This window comes from Triticum urartu, chromosome 6 (assembly GCF_003073215.2).
Source record: "Triticum urartu cultivar G1812 chromosome 6, Tu2.1, whole genome shotgun sequence".
NCBI lineage: Eukaryota > Viridiplantae > Streptophyta > Magnoliopsida > Poales > Poaceae > Triticum > Triticum urartu.
In genome coordinates this window covers 570,771,944-570,786,335 of record NC_053027.1, presented here as the reverse complement: position 1 = coordinate 570,786,335, position 14,392 = coordinate 570,771,944, and the positions used below count along the sequence as shown (strand labels likewise).

General features: G+C 43.9%; 1 protein-coding gene across 1 annotated transcript; it reads right to left on the bottom strand.

Moving 5' to 3' along the window:
• Positions 1–576: 576 nt before the first annotated feature.
• LOC125513121 lies at positions 577–1,464 on the bottom strand. Its single transcript, XM_048678165.1, has one exon. The coding sequence runs from the start codon at positions 1,445–1,447 to the stop codon at positions 737–739; it is 711 nt and encodes a 236-aa protein (XP_048534122.1). The 5' UTR covers positions 1,448–1,464; the 3' UTR covers positions 577–736.
• Positions 1,465–14,392: the final 12,928 nt, after the last annotated feature.

Sequence of the window (14,392 nt, the reverse complement as noted above, 5' to 3'; positions counted from 1 at the left end):
TTATGGATTTAGTAACAAGTTGGGAGAATTCGGTAGACGCGTAGTCGCGTCGGTGACCCTGCTGTGACAACGGAGAAGGTGGATGGAAAGATTCAGTGGGAAGGCCACAACGTACATGGGAGGGGAGGTCGAACGAAATGAGGAATTTTTTTTGGTGAAAACGGAGACATGCAGGCGGGGCGGAAGAAAAAATATCTAGGAAAAGTTGTGATTATGACTCAATAATTAATAGTAGAGACGCGTGCGATTAGCGATTTGTTATTGAGAAATATCCAATATTTTGTTTTCGAAGGTTATCGACAAAAAAAATTCTTTTGTCTGTCTTTTAGTAAGGTGATCTCACATATATGGTGTGGTGTCTACATTCTTAATTACCTAATATTTACGCGAGATTGAATTGAATCGGCATGTGCCAAAGCAAGCACGAAAAACGAAAGGAAGATCGGGCGAATCAATCCATTTTTTAGTGTCAGGGAGAAAAAACTAGCATGGGGGGGGGGGGGATGCGGAGGCGAAAATAAACCATATAAGCAAAAAATAAACTGTGCGTACCGGCCTACCAACTTCCTTTTGGGAACAGAGATAACTTTATTACCAGCCCAGCACAGGTCGAATGTAAAACACAAAGAAACAAGGGTACTTGTATGGCCGATTGAGAAATAAGCTTTTATTGGCCGGCTGAGAGGTAGATAGACATAGACCCATATAGACACTCAGTCACTGGGGTGGACACGCTTCACCGTGACCTAAACCAACTTCCATAGTTACTTAACCAACCGTTCACACTGACGACCGTCCAGACGCCGTATGTCGCCAGAAAAACAAGAACCAGTGAATCAACGAGTGGACTGCCCGAGACACCGGAGGCGAAGGTGCATGCCACAGTCATGGCGAGACCCACCACCATGAAAGTAACGAGCTTCATGTCGCCTCTAGACGGGGTCTTTTTCATCAGCAGCAGCTTCACCAAGAGACCCAGCCCTATGGCAAGTGTAACCGTGTTCAAGAACATGAAAAGAGGTATAGTATGACCTGCATTCCTGAGGGCGAGCAGGGCATTGTGCTTGGTCTTGGAGTCTGGATAGGGAGTATGCGCGGCTACCCACAGCAGCAAATAGTCCTTGGGTATCCAGTTTGGCGGGTGCATCCCCGTCTGGAACGCGAAGCCGACGAAGAGCGTGGCCACCGTCATCAGCCACCCGCGCATCTTGTCCAGATACTCCGCGTCTTCTTTAGCTTGCTGAGACGCCGGAGTCTGGATAGGCTCGCCGTCTGCACGCAGCGCTTGCACATGCAGCAGCAGCTGCTCGATGATCTGCTTGCGGATCTGGTCCTCATCACCGGCGCCGGCACCTGCAGCAGCAGCTGCTCGAGGATCTGCACGAACTTTGGGGTTGCCTCTTGTCTGAGACACGCCGGCGTCTGCCTCGGGCTCAGCCCCGGCCATTTCGGCGTGGCTATGCTCAGCATTATATTTCAACGAAGATGTTGCATGCGCAGCTTCTTCTAACTCTAAAAGCTGCGTCTTGGCGAGATGTAAACAGAGCTGAGTTTCCTTTCCTTATGTATAGCACATGGAAATGCGGCATCTTCTACGGTTTTTCACCTAACAGTTGCATGTTCTTCACCTAACATTTGCATGTTCTTTGCCTAAACCGTTCAGACAAAAAATTGTCCAAACCTGAAGGTTGCACGTTCTTCCAAATAACATATTGACCTTGACAGGTTGTACGCGTGCATGCATGTGTTGCATATCTTAATAATCACTAGTGAAGCAGTGATACACCTTATTTTGCATGGGTGTTTTTTAAATAACAGGCCGGCCTTACAATGAGGCCCGTGTTCATAACAAAGTGCAGAGTAGCACTCCCTCCTTAGAGAAATATAAGAGCATTTAGATCACTACTTTAGTGATCTAAACGCTCTTATATTTGTTTACGGAGGTTGTACGATACAATGTGAGAAGACCAGTGAGGATGTGGGGGCACATCACTCAACGGGATCATCAGTTGGATCATGAGTTTCGTCATTAAACCCATTAAGCTACGTGGGAAGGGCGACCAACCAGCTATGCCATGTGCCGCAAGCTGGTTGGCCGTAGTGAGAACTTTTTCGAAAAAAATTAGATGAAGGTGGGAATTATTTTTATATGCATTTTTTCCTTTTTAGATGGAGGTCAGAACCTCTGATATTTTTTAAACAGAGGGTTATGCAAAGTGGCACTCGCTGGTAGGCTGCGGTGGTAATTTTTATTTATTTATTACTTTTTCTTAGATGAAGGTGAAGATTTTTTTTCTAAGATGTTCTTTTAGACGGAGGCGAGGACTCTATGTAATTTTTTTAAAATAAAAACGTGCGCACAACTTTCTCTTAAGCTGTGCCACAGGATGGCGCCCCAACCACTAGTCGCTATTACCCATGTACCATCATTTATCCTTGTAGCATGGAGGTGGACCATTCGGCTCATTGTCTTCGCCTTGATGGAACTGTTCAAGTAAACCTAACTCCCTCAGGTTATGAACCACCTCATCGTCGTCTTCTGCACTGTCTGCTTCTATGCCCTCATCTTCGTGTTGCACACTGTCTACTTTCATGCAAGGTTTTTTTTTCACGATTTCGATTTTTTCGGACGGAGCCTGAAATAACCGGTTTTCATAATATCTCGGAAATTATTTGCCCGAAACGTTCAAGCAAATTTTGAATTCAAAAAAATGAGTGCCAAAAAATATTGTATTTAACCCATTACGTGCAACAAGTGTGTCTTGTTCTACTAGTCACCACACCTCGCTTTCATCTCAAGGGCAAGGGTTCGAGACTTTGCTTCTTGTTCTTGGCGTTGGTGTGTCAGCTCCCCTGCTGACAAATTGCAGTGATTGATGTTGCATTCTTGGAAATAGAGGCTGCCATTACTAGGAAAATGCTTATACATAGAATTTTAGTAGTAGCGCCTGTTTGGGAGGCCACGATACTCGTATGTACCAGTATAGCCGGCCAAAACGGGCGCTACTGCTACTGTATAGCAGCAGCGCTGGTTGGCGCGGGCCGCGCTGCTGTTTAGCGGGCCGCCGGGCCAAAATGGCAGGCCACTTAGCTGTACCATGTGATGTGCGCCGGCGCTACAGCTAGTGGGCTTAGCAGTAGCGTTGGCCCATTACCCGCGCTGCTGCTAAGCCCACTCCCTCCCTAGGCCCGCGCGCTGGCCGGCCTGCTCGCGCCCCCGGCCTCATAACTCGGCTCACTCACACACTACACTCCCTCCCTCAATTCCCCGCGCTGGCCCTTCTCCCCGTCGGTCGCCCTCCCCGCGCCGGCCTCCTCCCCCGCCGAACGCCCCGGCCCCCGCGCCGGCTCTCCTCCCCCGCCGGCCGCCCCGGCCCCCGCGTCGGCCCTCCTCTCGCGCCGGCCGCCCCCCGCGTCGGCCCTCCTCCACCGAGAGGTACATGCATCCTCCTCCCTCCTTCCTCCTCCTCCCTAGTTTCTTTTGAACCCTAGCTAGTTGAAAATTTTAGGTTTTTAATCTTAGTTGTTTAATCTTAGGAAAATGTAGTATGAAACCTAGCTAGTTAATCTTAGGATAATGTAGTATGAATCTTAGGATAATTTGGGTTTTAATCTTAGGTGTTTAATCTTAGGATAATGTAGTATGAACTCTAGCTAGTTAATCTTAGGATAATGTAGTATGAATCTTAGGATAATGTAGTAATCACATTTGTTGTTATTTTTTAGTAAAAACAATTATTCCTGTTACATGAAAATTTGAAATGGATATTTTGAAGTGGATATATGTCATATTTTGAACATGTCACAATCTCAGTTGTTTAACCGAGTGGCCTATGTTTTGCCAGAATGTTGATTCGTCCACGTTCTGTTAAATTTCAGGCGCTCGATATGTCTTGCTTTTAGGAAAGGTCATGCCGAATTTTTCTAAGTGTTTATTAATTTTGTTTTCATAATTAAGCATTTTGTTCTCGACGTCGACGGTGCCTATCCCGCATCCTCGCCGTCGACTCGGTGGAGGAGGCCTGCTTGAGCAGAGGGGCCATGTCCGGGACTGGGCTCCACCGGGCTGGTACTGGGTTGTGCTACCTTCTGGTGAGCGTAGCTTAATGAGGAGCCAGCCCGTCGTCGACCCAGAGCGTCTTTGGTGGCGGTCACGTGGGCCTGCATCAGTGCAGAGGCTTGAGTCCCCCCCGCAGGTGGTACAGCATCGTGTCACGGAGGAGGATGTGCACGTCCATCGCTACATGGTTGCGTTGGCGGACGGAAGATTCTTCAAGGATCTCACCAGAGCTATAATCCTGTGATGGTTCCTTCTCTTTGGGTGTCCACCGCGGCCCACTGAACCTAGAGGAGCTATTATTCGAGATGTATTAGTGATATTATATGATGATCTTTGCTACAAAGTACTATATATGTATTCGATGATGGATTATTAATTACCTATTAGTTATTTGCTTATTGAATGCATGCTAATTTGAATGGAGTAATTTGTTTTATCTCTATTATGATTTAGTTTTGCTTATTGAATGCAAGCTAATTTGAATGGAGTACTTTGTTTTATCTCTATTATGATTTTAGTTTTGCTTATTGAATGCACGTCTATTTCAACAATGAACATATAGGAAATGTCTGACGATGAAAGGGAATTCGCTATGTGCGAGTACTGCGAAGATGAGTGCGGTATGTGCGACAGGCCTCACCTGGTAGAAGGTCGGCGCTTCAGCATCAAGCTCCAAGAGACCTTCGATGTTGAAACGGTACACAACGACGACAAGTGTTTTTTGTTATTTTTTGAACGACTTCTCTGCTTCTTCAACGTGTAATTTCCGTCTTTTACAATTCGACTAGCTTATCCCATGCCATGCAAGACGCTATGTCCTGGAGAAGATGGGTTTTGAAGATCATGAAAGCATGGAGACAAAGATAATTCAACTAAGGACCCATCATAGTTATGATTTTGCTGTAAATCTATACAATTCTGTGAACTCATCCAATTTTGGTTGCCTGAATTGGGAAGCACTTGCAAGGCGTATTATTTTCATGAGGGTATGCTTCTCACCTTCGGTCATCCTGACATCGACAAAAAGAATATGACCATTTGAGTCCTTGTTGACACGCTTCCAGTTCTACCGCTGTGTGAGTTTCTCAAACATATTTATTAAGTAATTTATATTTTTTATTTCAAAATAGTTGACAGCTTATTTTCATTCTTCAAAAAATGTACGGAAGATGATGGGCAGAACCTACTACTACAATGATGAAGCACAATTAACTTATAAGGGGAAAGATGGTCTTATCACATTTTTTACTGATCTTGAGAATTACAATAGCTATTATCAAACTCCTTCACATTATGGTCAATACGTGCCACTAGTGCACGTGTTGAACTACGGTAACATCAATGGAGATAGCATGGTAAGATTTTCTACTATTACGACATCCGTGCATCTTTTGCATAAATTCTTCTAAAACTAAACTACATTGCTAACTACAAAGTTATTACTATGTTTTTAATAGAAAATCTCGATGGATTGTGTGCCTCGTCAGATGTTGCCGAGAGGTCGCTTTGATGTTATGAGCTTACGGCCACCACGGCCAGGTCAACCGCAGTATCCACATCACTCTTGTCCATACCGGATTTCTAAAAGCGAGGAAGCCATGATAATAAATGATTTGAAAAAAATGTTTCGACCATCGTAGAGAGCTACTTGGAAGCAACATTGTGCGTAGGCCAAGACTTGGAGGCAGGATGATCTCCGTTCTTTATTATGGAGAGTCCATTTTCCTTAATGGAGAGTCGATGCCTATCTTGTTTTATGATATTTTACCTAAGAGAGGGTAGAGTAGGTCCTATGAGAGGAGTAGGTCCTAGGTAGAATGTGTTATTATGTGCTACAATGTGTTAGAGTTGATGATGAGGAGGAGGAGTTGTGATTATGACTAGTGACTAACTTGTTATATGATGTCTCATTGACGAACATTGTTTGGTGGTGATGACTAGTGGTAATGAATATGCTATTTAAACAGACTAGTTCATGATGAGTTGTTATTGTATAAAAGATATATCTGTTTAAACATGTACATCGCCAAAATGCAAAAAACAAATCCATAAATTTTAGCAGTGGCGCGGGCCAAAATATTACCAGCAGCGCTCATTTACCAGTAGCGTTTTTCAGTGGCGCGCTACTAGTATTTGAACATACCAGTAGCGCTGGCCTAAACAAGCGCTACTGCTACAAAATAGCTATAGCGCCCTAGCAGTAGCGCGGACGTCCGCGCTACTGATAGCTCAAAAACCAGCGCTATTGATAAGGTTTTTCCTAGTAGTGTGCTAATCTTGGATCAGACGACATGTTGGTATTATTATTGGTAAGGCTTGGATTAACAAATTAGCACTGCTTGAGTACAGGTATTCGAAATAGTGAAATATATAAATTATCTATCTCAAGCATGTCACCAACTTATCTTGAACCACCAGTCAGATTGAATGCGGCGCCCTGCCGGCAGCTCCCGACCTTTAATTCCAATGAGGGAAAGAAGGTGTGGCATTAAAACCCCGAGGGTGCTTGGATTCAAGGGACTATTTTTAGTCTGATTAAAAATAGTTTTTTAGAGGCTAAAGTTCCAAGCACCCCTGATTAAAGAGAGGCTGGAACTAGTCTTGAGACTAAAAAAATTTAGTCATAAGAAACCTACTAAAATATGTATTAGCCCTCTCCCTCATCATTTAATGCCTCTCCTTTAACACATGCGAGTTCTGGATTGAAGGGTTTGGAGGATAATAAATGCTCAATAACTTGATTTTAGTCTCTTTAGTATTTGGATCCAAACATGGGTGAGGTTAGCAAGTTTTAGTCCCACTACTTTTAGTCATGGGACTAAAGCGTATCCAAGCACCCTCCCAAACTATAACACGACACCCTTCTTCTTAGAGCAAGTCTAATAAATCCTAATCAGCGGGCTCTAGCATTTGCCATGTCATCAGAATCTTACATGGAAGAAAGAGAAAGGAGAGAGATTGAAGCCGGCACTTCCTGTGTAGCCCGGCTGTAGCACTGCACACGAGAAAAAGGCTTGCATGCAGCGTCCGCTGCCTCCTTCCTGCCATCTCTCCTCCTTCACATGCATGCATTAAATGCCTTGATCAATTAGTAGCTCATCTACAGCCAGCTTACTAAGTGGGCTTTTTCATAGACTTTACTCCCTTCATCTGATGAAGAGTGTATATCTAAAAAATTTAAGACAAATTATGGAGTTAAGTAAAAAAATGCTTTGAAAAGGTGCAAGTCATCATCTCTCTCCTCTTTAATTACCCAACCCCCAATGAGCTAAGTGCATGCAGAAATTAAAAAGACCATGTGTAGAGTGCTATTGGTCTTGATTACCGTGCGATGAGAGAGAAGTATTGTTTTCTATTTTAAAGTGCATTGGGAAAATAGAAGTACACTTTTTTATGAACAAATTTTGAACCTAAATGTACACTCTTTACCGGACGGAGGGAGTAAGTGACATGGCACTGCCCTATAGCCAGCAGCGGGCTTTGTTATTAACCATGCTTTTATAGCGTGGGTAAGTGATCAATAAAGACAAAAATAAAGTGCCAACCCTCTATGCTACTATGTGTGTTGGCATCTTCATGTATAAAGTGATTTCCTTGTGTTGTATCACTCGTCGCCTGCGTGCAACATTCATCGGTGCTAGTCCGTTCTTATGGTGGTAGTCCCCTACAAGAAGCTCCATCTCTTCTCTTGGAATTTTGCGGTTTGAATGATGCTTAAAAATGCTCTAAGGTGCGACACAATCTAGGTGTGCAACCCTTCGAGGTGATTTGCCTCCAGGAGTCAAAGTTTGTTAACGTATCCCTGACTAAAGCCACGTCATTCCTACCTGGTGGATTCTCCTACACGGCTAAAGGCTTGGCGAGCGCCTCAGGTGGTATTATGACGGCCTGGCGAGACTCCTTTGTTCATCGCGTCGATGAGATTACTCTGAACTCTACCCTCACTACATTATCTGAGTTCGTTGTTGATTCCTCCCGCTTTCCGGTGACAAATGTCGAGTGTCGCGGTGTGTTCCACGACGAGCTTCGCTTGCTAGCTGGGCGTTGTGATCTCCTCTGCATCCCTATTGGGGACTTCAACATGCCCAGGGCCCTGGAAGACAAAAATAGCATGCACTTTGGCGGCAGTGGCTGCTGAAGCTTTCAACTCCACTTTCTTTATTGGATTGCAAGTTCACATGGACGAATTTCACAATGTTCCCACATGGTCTCGGCTCGACCGTGCCATCATCAACCCCCTGTGGAGCTTGATCCTCTTCGGGTCTGTTTGGTTACCTGCAACAATTTCTAGAGGTTGCATTGAAAAAGGGCCAGGCTGAACAAAGCCTGGTTGAGGAAAAACAGTGCAAAAAATGGTGTGCAGATGTAGTTTGGTTCTCTGCATATGAGTTGTCTGCTTTGTGAAAGCAGTTTTCCTCTGGTATTTGGCCGTCTGCATTGAGCTGAGCTGATGCTGGACATGACATTTGGTTGCATACAAGCATCGTAATTAGGAGTTAACAGGGTACACGTGAACAAAGAGGTTACAGTAGAGTACGCGCACGCCTGACAGCACATGCACACGTTCACATGAACAACACACGCATACGTGACAACAGCCACATGTTCACATGAACATCACACACACAACCACACATGTTCGAAGCACCGTTGTACAGTATACTGGGGAGATTAGAAGGGACTAGTGAATTGTATATGTACTCGTCTACAATCGTTGAAATAGATACATACAACACGAAAGTAGTGTGAAACGACGAGATGAACCTATTAATTAAAGGAAATTTCAAACACTCAACCGGGCGACATGCATTTGACAAAATTGGTCAACAATAGCTTCAAACATAAACACGAAATTGAACATTTATAGTCTATGAAATCACGAACCGATCGCCTGAACATTTATAGCGCCCCTGGTAACAATATAAGCCGATGGGTGAGAACTGTAGACGACAACTCTCATACATACAAGATCTCATGGTAGATCAACCTAACTTGTACTCCCTCCAAATCAATACAATCAAAAAAGGACGTAGGGTATTATCTTTTAGAGAGAGTCCGAACATGGGTAAATCCATGTGCCGTCTGTTACCATTGTGCAAAGGCTACCACCTTACACTAGTAGAAAAGGGGGCTTTGGTCTAGGCCGGGTAACCCTATTAGTCCCGGTTCAGTCTAGAACCGGGACCAATGGGGGCATTGGTCCCGGTTCCTGAGCCCAGGGGGGCGGCCGGGCCACGTGGGCCATTGGTCCCGGTTCATCTGGACCTTTTGGTCCCGGTTGGTGGGATAAACCGGGACCAATGGGCCTCGCTCCTGGCCCACAACCATTGGTCCCGGTTCGTGCCTCAAAGCGGGACTAAAGATTAGACCTTTAGTGGCATGAACCGGGACTAATGGGGATGAGACCTTTAGTCCCGGTTCGTGCCACGAACCGGTACTAAAGGTCCCATTTTCAAACTCTAGCCCCCCCCCCCTGTATCGCCTTTTCAGTTTTAAAAAAATAAACGAAAATGATGGAAATGTCAAAAAAATAAAAGAAAATAAGTTTCCCATGTGATATGTGGTCTAGTTGTTGGGAAAATTTGCAAATGTGAATTTTGACTTTATTTGCAAAATCTCTCTGAAATTTGTAAAAATGGGCATAACTTTTGCATACTAACTCGGATGAAAAAGTTTTTTATATGAAAAATCATCTACTCGAAAAGTTACATCCGAATTTAACTGGGGGAACCCCGTTAAACATTTGCAAAATCCTCAAAAACCTAATAGAAAAAAGTTACGGGGCTTTTAAGATCTAGAGTGGAAAAAATTGAAAAATATTCAAACAGTGGGCAAACTGTGGTCAAACAATGGTCAAACTAATTATTCTAGAATATTAGTGTCACTAAATAATTATTTTAGTTATTTCAATTTTGGTCAAATCTGGTCAAACTGTGGTCAAACAATGGTCAAACTAATTATTCAAGAGATATTAGTGTTACTAAATAATTATTGTTTTTTAAAACAATAGTTTCAAACTCAAACAGTGAAATGTGTCACTTCATGCTCAAGCAAAATTCCTGAAGGTTAATAGGATTGACATCTTACTATTGTCAGGAAAACAACAACTGCAGACTTGGAGCGAGGGAGAATAGAACCCGGAAGTTAAGCGTGCTCAGGCTAGGGGAGTGGGAGGATGGGTGACCGTTCGGGAAGTTAGATGATTTGGAATGATGAGGGGTGATTAGAGGATAAATTGAGAAGTGATGAGAGGTGGTGATTACAGACTAGAGGTTAAAATAATTCAGAAATTTGAAAATCAAAAAAAAATTCAAAAAAATTTAAAAAAAATCATAAAATTTCCTGTAAAGGGGTGACCGTTCGAGAAGTTAGATGATTTGGAATGATGAGGGGTGATTAGAGGATAAATTGAGAAGTGATGAGGGGGTGGTGATTACAGACTAGAGGTTAAAATAATTCAGAAATTTGAAAATCAAAAAAAAATTCAAAATTTTTTTTCAGAAAAAATCATAAAATTTCCTTTAGTCCCGGTTGATGTTACCAACCGGGACTAAAGGTGGAGCTCCACGTGGCCGCGCCCTTTAGTCCCGGTTCTGGATTGAACCGGGACTAAAGGGTCAGGGCATTAGTACCGACACTTTAGTCCCGGTTCAGGAATCGGGACTAAAGACCCTTACGAACCGGGACTAAAGGCCCTTTTTCTACTAGTGTTAGGACCCACTACCCGAGATCTGCTGGATTTGACTTCATCATGTCCTTCGCAGAAGTTGTTCTTGTAGATGAGGGGGAGCCAGCCGCGCTTGGTACGACCGCTGCTGCCGCTAGCGCACATCTTCCCACCAAGGAAGCTGCTCCAAATGACTTGATTAGGTGTAGTCCGCCTTGGTTGCTTTGGGCGTGACTAATGCGCACGCGAGCCTTGGAGCGCTCGATTCCGACCAGGTGTGTCTCCCTGATTAATTAATGAAGTTTTCTTTTTTATGCTTGAATTTCTTTTTTCTGATGCTTAATGGGATTTCCTTTTTGGAGACAGAGAGAGATTAGACCCCACCCTACCCCCGTTGAAATGGGGGGGGGGGTGTAGGGGAAGGGGGGGGCCCGTGTGCTTGCATGCATGAGTAAATTCATCAAGGGAGAGAAGGTGGTGGGTCCAGATAGTTGCATGAGACTGCTATACCCTTCCTTGCATGTCTCCTCACGCTTGTCACATGGTGGGCCTGCTAATGATGACCATGCCGCTTAGAAAAAGGAAGTGGGAAGGAGAACGGGTGTTGTCTGCTCGTGCGTTGCAACACACGTATGTGAAACAGTTAAATTCGGGTTTCTTTCCATAAATGACTTTTCGTGCCAAACCATGAAAAAACAAGTTTTCTTCACCCTCCAAGTATTAGGGTTAGAAATAACTGAGAGACAATGGAAACCCGATGAAACCAAGTCAAAACTCCTTATGAAGTCATAAATTCTCGACCCATCAAGTCTCCGGGAAGGCTTCTGCGTAATGCTCTTAAATTTTTATCAGACCCTCCAGGAGCCATATGAAGACACCCTGCCAGGTCCCGTAAATTACGGACCTCGTATGTTTTCCTATGGATTTAAATGACAACATAACACATGTAAGGGCCTAGCCTTGGCTCTCTTGTGACTGAGCCTCCCTCTACTTTGGCTGCATATGTCCTCAGCCTAGCTTCGCTTGATTTTGCGGTCCTAGAAAAACCGGTGTTTCCTAAACGGCGCCCGTTCCTTCATTATTTTCCAAATGGCGCACACCCACTCGTCACGTCGGACCAGCCCATTTCATTTTTTTTCTGTTTTCTAAACTACAAAAAATGTGTGAGAGATTCTTTTTGTGAGTAGCAAACCACACTTTATTAAGACCGAGTTCGTTTGCATGAATAATAATGGGGTCGTCGGGTAAGCCTAGCCACACATGCCGGCCCCTCAGCTAAAAAGAAGAAAAATTCGCTAAACTATATGCTTCAAAATTTAGCACCCTTCCTTGATACATCAAATCACAGTTGATGAACTCCTTCCATCTTGCTTCAATCTCCTTTATAATTGCATTGTATCTCCCCCATGAACCCTGCTTGATGTCTGAAATCACGGGCTTACAATCACATGCAATAACGATTCGCCTCAACGAGAGATCAAGGGCCAGTGCAAAAGCTTCTCCGCAAGCAAGAGCTTCTAGTGTTGATGGATCCGTTATGTTGCCAAACACCATTCCCGAGGAGCCCAGAAAATTGCCCGCGTGGTCCCTACAGACCGCTACGGATGCTCCGGTTCTTCCATCCCTCAAGAGTCCTCCATCCACATGTATCTTCGCCATGTCCAAACTAGTAGATATTCATTTGCACCTAACATCCGGTCTTCTCACTGGTGGTGATACTTGCTGATCCGCTCTCCTCGGCTGTTCCTGGTTGGATGCGAGTTCAGCCAAGAAAGCATCCACAAAAGCATTGGTGGCGTGAGGGCATTGGAGAATTTCTTCATGAATTGCTTTTCGTCTCGTTGTCCAGATTGCCCATAGAGTTACCATCATTTTAACCTGACTGTCGTGCAACATATCATCTATCATCGAGAAGATCCAACGTTTAGCATTACTCTCTGTAGGAGCTTGTATGTGTGCAGCAATATCATCATCCACCAAGGCCCAAACACAATGGGCCATGGAACATTCCAGGAGGGAATGGCGCCAAGAATCTTGTGCACCACACATTTGACATTTATCATTTGTCGCCATCTTCCTTCTGTGTCGAACATCTTCAGTAGGGATCGAGTGCTTGGCAAGTCTCCATAGAAAATTTCTCTCTATATGTATAGTAGCTACCGTCGACTAAGCACAGAGAAAGAGAGGTCGCTTCTCTCTATATGTAGTAGCTAGCTAACACAATATGAAACCCCTAAATTAACCCTTCAAAATCCATAAACCCCCCTTAAAAAAACAAAAAACCCAGCGCCTGCGAGCCGCTGACGCGTGGCTGTCTTTTGGTCCCGGTTGGTGTTACCAACCGGGACTAAAGGTCCTCCTGCATGGGCGCCCACAGCAGCCACGTGGAGCTCCTTTGGTTCCGGTTCGTAAGCCAACCGGGACTAAAGGTTTTGGGTATTAGTCCCGTTTGTTTTGTCCCTGTTCCGGAACCGGGACTAAAGGCCCTCTGGAACCGGGACTAGTACCCTGTTTTCTACTAGTGTCAGTCATTGCTCAACGTTCTTTCTTCTTGTTGTCATATTCATTGTTATATTCTACAATCATATTCATTGTATTGTGCTTACATGCACCCAGTTTTCCCCTTCTAAATGAAAATGTAACCACCTCGTTTTCTCTGTTTCTATCTTCTTCTCTTTTTTGCGGTCAATTTAGAGAGCTTTATTCAACAAAAATGTTCCTCGGACAATCAGCCAGAAGGCTGGTCACCAGGAAATTGGGAGTTTCGTCAAGCTAGCTTTCGGTCACGTTCAAAGTGCAAGCACACTTTCGGGCACCAGGAAACTAAGAGTTTCAACAAAAGTGCACCCACCTCATTTTCTATGTTCTTATCTTCTCTGCATCTATTTTTCCTTTAGCAACCTTCTGTATGTATCCCTTTTCATCGAGCAAGTCTAACTTGAGGCCCAAATACAGTGACACTACATGATAGTGGATCAAAGGGTGTCAGTTTTAGTATTGTTGTTTCTTCAGTCAACATTCAGTTTACCAGTCTTCAGAGACTATACATTTAACTTGAGGCCCAAATACGGTGACACTACACGATCAGGGTGTGCAGGAGCTAATGTAAAGAAAAATATTCACCCCCTTTTTAACAAGGGCAAGGCGCATGTTTCATTTTAGCTCTAGTATAAAGTACAACAAAAATTACCTAGCCAGCAAAGGAAAGTTGGCATCTTGATGAGCTACAAATACAAGGCAAATGTTGTTCCTACGAGCTGAACTGATGCAACAAGCTGTCTAAAAAGGATTCAGAAAATCAGAACCCCTCAAAAAGAGATGAATATTTGTACCAATCAAACACATGATAGGTAAAAAGAGATGCGACCCCCCTCAAAAAGGTAAGAATAAAATGCTGTTGAGTGCTGGATGTCCAGAGCAAAGACATGATGTGACTACCTACATATAATTAGCACATAGCTATGTTATAGGCCTTCAGTAGTTTCAGTTGTTCCTCAACTTCAGGCCATCTTAGAATCTAAATCTACAATTATGCTACTAGTAACTAGCACTATACTTTTGAGACATCCTCCAGTAGAGTTGAGGTCATCAAAACAAGCATGCCGCCTTTGTAAATGTCCATCGAAACTTGGACATATAATATTATTAATACAACGATCCATACC